Source organism: Halichondria panicea, chromosome 12, assembly GCF_963675165.1.
Source record: "Halichondria panicea chromosome 12, odHalPani1.1, whole genome shotgun sequence".
Lineage (NCBI taxonomy): Eukaryota > Metazoa > Porifera > Demospongiae > Suberitida > Halichondriidae > Halichondria > Halichondria panicea.
The window spans coordinates 5,845,579-5,856,650 of NC_087388.1; the positions used below are offsets into that span (position 1 = coordinate 5,845,579).

Below are 11,072 nucleotides of genomic sequence, written 5' to 3' on the forward strand. Positions count from 1 at the left end.
CATACTCTACCATCCAATGGGATGCATTCGCTCTGCCTGAACTCACCAACTTCATTCGGATACTCCAGCAGGAAAAGGAGATATACATAAAGAAGGTGACCCCCCAATAACAGTAGCTAGCATACTTCATGGCAATGTATTACTGGCTGTGCACAAACAAGTTTTGTCTAGTGTTCATTTAGAAGTTGTTGATCACACACGCACACACACACACACCCCCCCCCCCACACACACACACACACACACTCCCCCCCCCACACACACACACACACGCACACGCACATCTGACGGCAAGGTTTGCGGCCTGGAAGCAGTGCATCTGTCATGCTCAGAAGGAGGTGTGTATGGAAGACGTCACGAAACAGACAAGACAGACCATAGTTAGCAGCTCAAACACTACCCCCCCAATTAGCAGAAAATTGCCCCCCAATAACTCTTCCCCCAGACCTAAGAGAAAGTTGCCCCCCACACCCACTACTAAAGTGGAGAGTGTAGTGTGACTGTATTTGCTGATTTTCTAACTCTGTTCACTGTATTTTCTACTAATTGTTGCACTTAATTTACTGACGATGTTTTGTACTTTCACTTTCATAGTGTGTCTTGTTTACACTTGTTCAAAATACCTCTCGATAAATTAATTGTTTATTTAAAGAATCATTTTACACAAATTGAAAGAGTTCATGCATAAGGCTGTACGAAATACAAAGCTGTAATCAAGCTACGGTGCATGTTATATAATATAGCATAATTATAAGCTAGTAAACAACTACAATGCGTAGAAAGATTGTCAAGATTTACGTGTAGTTAGTCTGATCTAGCTAGTTGTCCTGTTCCGACAATATCATTTGTTTGAAAGACATCACTGATACTTTCCTTGGCTTGCTGTACCTGTTGCTCCAACGTATGCATCCACTTTACGGGTACAGTGGTGTTGTCCATAAGCTGTTTAGCCAATGACTCTGCTCGATCTAGAGTTCTGAGTCGCCTTTCAAGCGTTTGCATTAGGTTAGAATGCTGTTTAATTGATTCGGGTAATTGGGCCAGTTGTACCTTCTTCCAACCCTCGCTCATAACCCCAACAAGACAAAATCGTTTAGAATCATCATCAGAATCTTCTTCATCAGAATCTTCTTCATCAGAATCTTCTTCAAAGATATTTCTATACACCATGACAGGAGACCCACTGGCCCCTTTTAGTGCTGGAGAGTTGAATGGAAAACACGGTCCAACATCTTCTCCTTCTTTACGCTCACTATTCACTTCTTTGTCTGTACTTTGTTTTGTAATGCAAAACATTTTTGTTGCAATTGGTGTACTTGATTTTGGAAAATCCCAGTAGATGTGGTAGAGCGTATCATCTTCCCTAAGGGATATAGGGATAGGGGTCGCTTGGTGTTCAGGTACTTCAGGATCATATTTTGTTGAAATGATAGATTTGAACTCAATTGCTTGCAGCGAAACATTGATTTGGTTCTCTCGAAATATAGCTAGATCAATTTCGTCTCCACCTTCGGTGATTTTTGTGAAAATACCAATTCTGTGACTGGGGTCGCCTTGTAGAGGTGGGTATGTGTGTGTCTCAGGTGTTTGCCGTCCAAATTTCTCCACTCAAAGGTAACAGTCGTATCTCCAAGATAATCTTCACTTCTTACAACGTGTGCACATGTGTACAGCAAATTTCCCCCGCAGTGGAACACTGTACCATCGCATACAGTCGCGTAGCCATCCTCTTTTGCTTTTTCGAGTAGGTCTTCAAGCCATTTCAATTCATCAGTGTATTCTTTGGGCGGGGATATTGGACAGTCATCTTTTTTTCACAGACTAGCTCTTCAAGGACTTTTTTTGAATACTCCACAGTCGTGTAGCCAACTGCTTTTCCTTTTTCATGTAGCTTTTTAAGCTTTTTAAGAAGATTCAATTCATTAGGGTCTTCTTTGGTGTGGGGAGATGGTGGGTTTTGTAGAGCATTTATCTTTTCCACGAGTTCCTTCTCTGAGAATGTTTCAGTATCGCTATTTTGAGGTTTGGGCTTGGGTTGAGACTCCTGCTGAGCAGCTGTGGACAAAACGGACAAGTATTCATTTAAAACATGGCACACATCCTAGCTAGTTAATAAATATTACTATTGTTTATAAAGTACTTGGCTTAAGTGCCATTGACACACAGAGATTGATGACTCAGCCATCTCCTGCCTCTGTCACTGTTCAGTAATGGTTGAGATTCACTAGTCACTCAGTTCAGGGATATGGATATCTACCTGTAAAGTACTTCTGTTTTATACAAAACACAGTACAGATCAATGCAACACGTGGCCGACACGTGGCTATACACTTTGCAGGCTTTGCCAATCACGCCCTTTCGCTTATATATAGGGGAAATCCCTTACAAATAGGGAAATCCCCTCACAAGCAGGGAGAGTCCCTAGTCAGCATGTCCCACAATAAGGAGGTCCAATGGTTCCAGTCCAAGCACACAGTGACTGCCTCACTGAAGCTGGCTACTAGTCAGGGTGATGACGTCACAGCCAGGGTGGAGGAGGACCACTGCTCAGTGTATATTGGAGGTAGTGTAGCTATTTTATATAAGTACGTCTAAATTGCAATTCCTATAATTATATCCGATAACCTGCGATTAATCAGTACGAGTCACTGATGGTGTACGCTACTCAAATTCGGTATACACCCTCACACATCACACACCACACACACCCACTCACAGAAGAGCTCCGCTGGGAGTGCTGGTTGTGGGGGAGGGTGCTCCCGGAGCAGTGTAAGGTAGTGCCTGGTAGGGTACGCACTGAACTCCGACTGAGGAAGGTGGAGCCTCTGATCTGGCCAGAGTATGAGATGGTGAGAGATAACCTAAATACAAATACCTAAGAGACAGTCTAGTGATGACTTTGCTTTCACTGTATTATGCGCAAGTATTGAATAAATAATTTTATCTCTCAAAGGAGAGAAAGAACAGAAGGCACATGTATGTGGCCTATGTACAGAACAGCAATATAATCATAGTGTTACATTTCTAGCTCCAATACCAAAAAGAAAGCAAACAAGATATGAGTTGGTGTGCATGTTAAATATTTTTCACAGGGAAATTGGTCTGCTAGAATTTTTTAAAACACACTAACCCTTTTCTTCGTATTATTCCTTTTTATGCAGACTGCTGCTCAGAGACGAGTTGCTATTGCCTCTGGTAAAACGTCCAATCAGATTCAAGCAGCTCCGATCCCACCGTCCAATCAGATCAGTCCATCTATCAATTCAGTATCAAATTCGTCAGTCTCCAATCAAGTGGAATCAATAACGCATCAAATCAACGATCTTAACTTGGACACTGTCAGCATATCATCTGAGAATCAAACGAAAGATTCATCAAATCAACTTAACACTGTCTTAAAGAAATCAAATATCCATCGGAATATTTTTGAGTCTAAAGTTGCAACTCAAATCGTACCTCCTCCAGCTATTGTGAAAGTGACAAACCCGTCAAACGAGATTACTAAACCTAGTAAAACCGGTTTGACCAACCTCGGCAACTCTTGTTTCATGAGCTCTGTTATCCAGTGTCTTAGCAACACGCGTGAATTACGGGACTTTTTCATCGATGGTCGATTTATTGCCGATATAAACAGCGACAATCCTCTGGGCTTTAATGGAGAGCTGGCGAAATGTTTCTATCAAGTAATATACAAGTTATGGTCGGGCGAATACGAATCTTTCCCTCCTAGGAACCTGAAGTCCATTATCAGTAAGCGTAGCGAGCACTTCGGAGGCTATCAACAACAAGACGCTCACGAGTTCATGTCTTATCTTCTTGATGGTCTGCACGAGGATCTGAATCGGGTTAAGACAAAGCCGGTAACGGCAGCTGTCGAGGGCAACGGACGTCCAGATGTGGAGGTAGCAAATGACAACTGGGAAGTTCACAAGAAGAGGAACGATTCGTTTCTAGTGGAGAGGTTTCAGGGTCAGTTCAAGTCCACCCTCGTCTGTCCGATCTGTAGCAAGGTGGGTGTGGCTAACTTTCCTGTAATAGTTATTGTAATTGCACATAAGTATAAGTACATGTACGCACATTACTATAATTATAGCTACAAATGAAGGTACGTCTATAGTAGGTCAGTGCCACTTTTTGATAGACCATAACTTGACTTCCGATTGGCCAATCTCAATAATTTTCTGATTTTCTGGTAGTTTAAAGTGAGCTCTTTCAGATGGTGTATTAAAATCAAAGGTCATTTTTGAGGCTAATTTTGACAAAAAAGCGTGGGCTATAGGTGGGGGAAAAGTTCAAATTTGGGTCTGATCAAAAATTGTGAGCTGAACATACCATCTGATAGGGTTTTTTGTAAGCTTTCAGAAAATCATAAGATCTCTTGAATAGGATCCCCAGAACTCAACTTATGGCCAATCAAATCATTACGCTGTTTATTAATTTTGTTGCAGGTGTCTGTGACCTTTGACCCCTTCATGTCTCTGTCAGTGCCCATCCCTCGTAACCTGCGACTCCTCCCAGTGATGTTTGTACCCTGTGACCCCAACACCACACCCATCAAGGTGTGTGAACCTGTTTGTTCTCTGAAATACAAAGAGAGTTGTTGTAATGCATGGGTGGCTATAATACTTTCAATAAGTAGTACAAAATCAAAATGGTCGTATACATACAATAAACATGTATAAATTGTGTCCTATTCATCATTAGTATAAAAGTACCTACCAATAATATTATTACGAATACTGTGTTGTCTCTATTTACATGTACTTTCAATGTGGTTTAGTATACACACACACACACACACACACACACACACACACGCCCACTCCCCCCTCACAGTACACACTAAAGTTGTCATCAGACGGTAACCTCGAGCTGCTCAAAGCCTCAGTGGCCAGGAAGACGGGTATACCAATGACACAGGTACTGTACTACCGTAGAAACTGGATTATTAGCGCTTACTCTACTATAAGCATATCTTTATTTTAAGCGCATGCTCAACTGCAGGCTTTTTATACTCGAATTGTAGCGCTTTTCTAATTACGCGAAGGTTATTAGTGAAATTTCATTGTTTATCTAGAAGGTAGTTAGCTTAACGCTTGTACAGTGCATGATATAGCTATATAGCTGGTGATATCCATCTGGAAGGACTCTCTGGGCATGCTAGCTGTTACCTTAATTGTCTGATCATGCTGAGAGAATGTGAGACATGGATGAGGTCCTTTTATTCCAAGTTCCTGGTCAATATGAATGTTTTTATAAATTAAATGATGTAAAATGAACTGTAAAATGAACTGTAACATAATAGTACGATATAGATCCAGTTATAGGGTTGCCTGCTTGCCTTGCTTGCTCACTTTCTAGCCAGCTTGCGAGTCAGCTCTCATCACAGAGACATCTTAGTTACTGGCTGGGGCTCGAAATGATAGGCGCATTCTCGAATATAAGCGTATAGAGCTCTGCTATTGACCCCAAAAGCGCATGCGCTAATAATCCAGTTTCCACGGTATCTGTTATATTTATAACGTAGAATGTATACATGTACTGTTGTCAGCAGTGATGTACCTAGGAGTTTTGAAATGGTGGCTATTTTTCAATGCTCAATCTGTGTACTGTGTACTGGTATACATACATACTGGGATAGGTGTACATACTGGGCAGTGTAGGTGTGCATACTGGGATAGGTGTGCATACTGGGCAGTGTAGGTGTGCATACTGGGATAGGTGTACATACTGGGCAGTGTAGGTGTGCATACTGGGATAGGTGTGCATAGGGCTCATCAGTTCTCACGGTTAATTGTCTCTGTAGGTTGAAGAATTTGCAAGAATAGCATAATCGCATAGAATGGATGGGGGCTGTGTCTTTGAATAAGCTTAGAGCAATTCTTTCACTGCTGATCATGCTTTTGAATGAACTTATCACAAATGAATTTTCATAAATTGAGCTGTAAACAAGCTCTCTGCTTTGGTTATTATAGCCATGCAGTGCTTAAAACTACATTAGATCTAGCTAGCTATAGTGTTGCAATTCCATGTATTAGTAATTCTTGTCTAACAAAGCGTTTTCAATGGAAAATATCAACTATTGTGTGATGGTGGGTTGCCACAATGCACTAGTAACTGCTGTCAAGAGTGAAGCTTGCTCACTAGCTGATGCTTTGTTTGAGAATGGAATATTTTCGGAGTGTCAAAAAGATGAAATACAATCTGACATCCCTCCAATAGTCAGGGCAAGAAAACTGGTCACCTTTATTGAGGATAAAGTGAAGCATTTTCCAGGGTCCTATTTCAGTATCATCAGTATTTTCAGAGATAAATCCGAGCATCTTGGAAGCTTGGTCGAGTCACTGGAAGATGAAAGGACGGAGCTACGATTGAGAGGTGTGTTGGTACTGTAGTGTCAGAATTAGTCATTATTACTGCACTGGAATTTATACAGTGAAGCAGTGCAATTTATAGCGTATGACCAGTAATTTTAGTCATAATTATACCATAAGTCCATTGCTTGTTACTATTAATCCCATATTGCACCATGCAGTCTCCAATTAAACCATTTTTATAGTCCTGTATATGTACACTTATCTATGTTGCATGCATCCAAACCCCAAAATCTATTAGCTGCATACATTATTTTAATGCTGTACAGACGGAGATGCACAGTCTCAGCTGACGTATGTGTCTCGATTATCAGAAGATGAAGTGCACGACCTCATTCGATTGGAGTGCCAATGTGGCAAGTGTGCGATAGAAGAATTTGTGGCTGGCAAGGATTGCAGAAAATCTTCTCAAAAGTCTGTGCCAAGACTCAGGATCATAACATTTGATTTGAGCTATAAAATGCTGAATAGGCAAGAAATGCGATTTTCTGATTACAAGCATTATCTGAAAGAACAAGACAATGCGATCCGTACGGAGTATACTTCTCTTTTGTTAAACACAATGCGAGAATTGAAAACGAAACATTCTTTGGAAATTGCTAAGCAACGAGTACGTTCGCTGCTCGCACCGAAAGATACGCTCGGATCCCAATATAAACGAATGTACAAGCGAGGATTTGACAAGCGGTTGAGAGATGTGCAAACATACGAGGAACTTCAGAACTTTATTGAGCAGTTTTGCTCCTGGTTCAATATCGACTTCATTGCTGATCTCAGGAAAGCACTTCTAGGTTATGATTCACAAGATCCTGTCATAATAACTTACAAAGAGCATTTGGTGAGATATCTACAGCGATGTTGCTTTCAACTGACAGTATTTGATCCAGAAGGGCAAACGGAGCACATTGAAATTATTTGTAAAATGTCGACCGACTTTCACGAGATAAAAGAGGAACAACTTGACATCTTTGAACACAGACTCAGACAGGGCATCTCTATTCCAGTATCTAAGAGAAGAATTGCCGAGTCTGGTCAAGAGATGATATTTTGTTTAAGAGAGCCACTTTCTCCAGCAACCACTAAAAAGCCCGAAGTCTTAGTAAACGTTGATCATCTCAATCTTACTTACAAGGCATTACATGTTGCAATCCCATCTAAAAATAAGTCCTTATTCAAGTTTATTCTTGTATTCATTGTCTTGATCCTTATCACTTGTGTACACGGGTTGAGTTTTGTCCCTGCTTACCAAACTAAATCTCTTGGCTCAGTGAGAATCCTCCCAGAAGAGAATGTGGCACTTTCCAAATATAGTGTATCTACGAACTGGTTTGCGGATGAAAAAATCTTTTTCACAAAACTTCCATTGAGTGATAACAGCTTAATCACCATCCATGTTCGAAGGAACGGACCTCAAGACAAAGAAGTTACTAACTGCACTATCTCGAGTAGTAACCATAGTTGCTCAATCCCACTGGCAGTGTTGTCCAATGAAGTGTCCGTGAGCATCTTCGCTTACTCAACTAGTTCATCACTGCCTGTCATTGAATACGGGGGGGTATATGCATACGTGCCAATACGAGCCTATCTAATTTTAGGAATTTTAGCTGTTTCGTATTTTGTTGTTGGTTTCATCATATATAGTGCATTATGCGCATTGTTTAAGAAGAATTGTCTGATTTGCTTCTTTATCTATATGGTAGTGAATTGTATTCATTGTGTTATTTGCTTTGTGATTATTTTTAATCCTTTGTCTCTTCCTTTATAAATTAAAAAAAATATCTATGATCATAACAGCATGCACATACGCATGCACTAATACCATACAACATTGGATGCCTAAATCAATGTTGCTTGTCAACGAATGTATGGTATAATAAGTATGCACCATTGATAGTTGCGAGTGTTTGAGGCGTACAACGGCAAGTTCCAGTCTCTTCTCTCGAGCAACCATCCAATCAGCTCCATCGGAGACGGTGATGTCATCATCGTGTGAGCTACCCAGTACTCCAGTATAGAAATGTCAATGATTTTATATACATTACAATAGCCATGAAAACTGATTGTAGAATATTACATAATTATGTACCTCAAGCTTTTCAACCTGCTAACACCTTTTCCTACCATGTATGTAGCGTAACTTCTTGATAAGTATGAATATGTTTTGTGGTCCGCTACTAGCTATTCATAATGTCCGATGTATACATTAGGTCTAATCTGTGTTCTTGTGCTGATTTTCTCCCCTCCACACACACACACACACACACACACACACACACACACACACACACACACACACAGGTCTGAGGTACTCTCCTCGGCCACAGCAGGGGGGTGTGGTGTGGTGGAGATGAACGTGATACAGAGAGTTCAGATCCCTCTCTTCCCCACCAAGTGCTCAACATGTGGACGTCTCGCCACTCAACTAGGGGAGGGGCGTAAGATCATGAGGTGTGGTCAGTGCAAGGCAGTCGGATACTGTGACAGGTACGCGTTGGTTATAAAATATTTGCACATAGCTATCTATATTTTCTTCGAGTTCTACACATTGACCTTCATATAATAATTTGACTGGTACGTAAATATCACAACTTAGCAGAATTTATTACCAGCAAATGAGCTAAACAGTGAAATCGCAGACAAATTTACCTGTGATAAAATGTGTCACCCTTCAGTGTGTGTTATTTGTTGTGTATAATCTTACAGACAGTGTCAACAGAAGGAGTGGTCCAGTCACAAGATGCAGTGTCGTCATGGGCGACCAGTACCAGTGGGCCTACCATTTGTCGTCAGTCTACCCTCCTCCACACTCACCTACACGACCCTGACTACAGCTGTCGAGGCTCTAGCACGGTGAGTCTTAAACGATAAAAATCTCTAGAAATTAAGTCAACCGCTAGCTAGCTACAGTGTACACAGTGGGACCACATTATAGGCTCTGAGGTTAGCATTTTTGCTTTTACTTTTCAAGTGAGGTGAAAAGAGTTCTACTAATTTACTCTATGTATGCTTCTCTAGGAGGTCAGTGAATGTGACCGAGAGAGAGGCCTCAGGGACGAGTGCAGAGGATACTGAGGCTGAGCAGGTGTACACGCTAGTACCAGTCGATCGCTATGGAGACAGCAAGGACAGTTGTCCACCTCTCACAGATAAAGGTATACATTATGACTATGCGTCTATACATCTATTTAAGGACAATGTTAGCTACCATAATTATATTATAGTCTGGCTGTATGGCTTTTGATTGATTGTAGCTAGATCTCGTACAATGTAGCTAGTTGTGTAGCTAGTTGTGTAGCTAGTTGTGAGGTGCATCTATTGCGTATACCCTACACACTGTACATGCCTACAGTGCAGTGTTCAGTGTGTATCTACATCACAATAGACAGTGTTAGCAAGCTTTGGCTGTACGGTTGGCATACTTTATTAGTATAATAATAGCTACAAAAATAATGTATATACTGGTGTGAAGTGCATCACTAGCTTGTACCCTACATGCTCTACATGCCTTCAGGTGCTGAAGTACTTCACCTTGATGGTCAGTTTCTAGCTATGGACTGGAGGAACAACCCCAGGGACACTCACTATGTCAAAGTCACCCCCAAACACACACTAGTGAGACCACCACCAGCTACAGTGTATCCGTGATGCTATTATATTATTGAATGCTTAGTCTGTGCTCGAGAATTGCATATACAAGAAAGTGACCGTAGAAATAATTCCCAGTTAGTATTCCCTTGTGTAGGCTTCGTATACACACAGTACTCAGACAGTAAAACACATTCCACAATAAATTTATCTTTTCCCCCACCCACACCACCCACACATACGCACCCCACACCCCACACACACAGGACCATGTGGTAGATCCCTGCTCGGCTACAGAGGTGACCCCTGGTGATGGTGATCCTTCCCTACAGCAATGCCTCGAACTGTTCACTGAACCTGAGCTACTCACAAAAGACGAAGCTTGGTATGTCAATAATAATTATCCTAAAACTAACTTTGAGACGAAGTTTGAAGTATAAAGTAGCAAAAATGATGGTACAAATCAGCTTTATTATTTGATTTGTACCATCATTTTTGCTACTTTACAGTATACGCCCTTGTTTATATACAGTCCAAGGCTTTATCAATTGTACCATTTGCTACTTTATAATTATACAGTCTTTGCCACATGCAGGTATTGCTCATCATGTAAGGAACACCGAGAGGCCACTAAACAGATGTCAGTGTGGAGGCTGCCACAAGTGCTCATTCTCCACCTCAAGAGATTCAAGTTTAGAAATATGCGCTGGAAAGACAAGATCGATCAGCTGGTCACCTTCCCCCTCAGGTACGTGTGTATAAGGGAGGGGAGGGTCTACCAGTCAAGTAGCAATAATAGTGAGCTGTTATAAGTATGATCTTACAGTGTTAGGAACGTCTAATTTCAAAGCTAAAAATAATATCAAATCGTAATTTTAGTAACTCCAATATTGATAGCACTACAATAATTATGGTGGCTTATAATTACAAGCGATTTTAGATCAGCAATTTTTTTCAGGCCCCAAAATAATTGTCCAATGTCTGGAAAAGGCGTGGGCTATAGGGCTATAAGTGGGAGTGTTTTCAGATTTAGTTTACAGGTATAGCAATAATTATTATGACCATTTCCACTCTTGTTACAGTGGCCTGGATATGTCTCCGTACATGTTGGGT

At 41.1% G+C, this 11,072-nt stretch overlaps 2 protein-coding genes and 1 long non-coding RNA gene across 3 annotated transcripts in view; 2 read left to right on the forward strand and 1 right to left on the reverse strand.

Moving 5' to 3' along the window:
• Window positions 1–624: 624 nt before the first annotated feature.
• Window positions 625–2,316, reverse strand: LOC135345377 (uncharacterized). The gene is made up of 2 exons (XR_010397727.1): window positions 2,165–2,316; window positions 625–2,055 (listed from the first exon to the last, which is right to left on the reverse strand). It is a non-coding gene; the product is annotated as an uncharacterized LOC135345377 (long non-coding RNA).
• A 71-nt stretch (window positions 2,317–2,387) lies between these two features.
• Window positions 2,388–11,072, forward strand: part of LOC135345366 (ubiquitin carboxyl-terminal hydrolase 19-like) — a 9,343-nt gene continuing 658 nt past the window's right edge. The window contains exons 1-13 of the mRNA XM_064542781.1: window positions 2,388–2,563; window positions 2,719–2,849; window positions 3,162–4,010; window positions 4,449–4,559; window positions 4,837–4,920; window positions 8,269–8,363; window positions 8,673–8,858; window positions 9,078–9,224; window positions 9,390–9,526; window positions 9,886–9,986; window positions 10,226–10,344; window positions 10,555–10,707; window positions 11,042–11,072. The exon at window positions 11,042–11,072 is cut by the window's right edge and continues 130 nt beyond it. Coding sequence (XP_064398851.1) covers window positions 2,431–2,563; window positions 2,719–2,849; window positions 3,162–4,010; window positions 4,449–4,559; window positions 4,837–4,920; window positions 8,269–8,363; window positions 8,673–8,858; window positions 9,078–9,224; window positions 9,390–9,526; window positions 9,886–9,986; window positions 10,226–10,344; window positions 10,555–10,707; window positions 11,042–11,072 — 2,277 coding nt within the window. The 5' untranslated portion in view covers window positions 2,388–2,430. The remainder of the gene's footprint in view (window positions 2,564–2,718; window positions 2,850–3,161; window positions 4,011–4,448; window positions 4,560–4,836; window positions 4,921–8,268; window positions 8,364–8,672; window positions 8,859–9,077; window positions 9,225–9,389; window positions 9,527–9,885; window positions 9,987–10,225; window positions 10,345–10,554; window positions 10,708–11,041) is intronic.
• LOC135345369 (uncharacterized) lies at window positions 4,934–8,165 on the forward strand. The gene is made up of 2 exons (XM_064542785.1): window positions 4,934–6,378; window positions 6,644–8,165. The coding sequence occupies exons 1-2, from the start codon at window positions 6,066–6,068 to the stop codon at window positions 8,137–8,139; spliced, it is 1,809 nt and encodes a 602-aa protein (XP_064398855.1). The 5' UTR covers window positions 4,934–6,065; the 3' UTR covers window positions 8,140–8,165.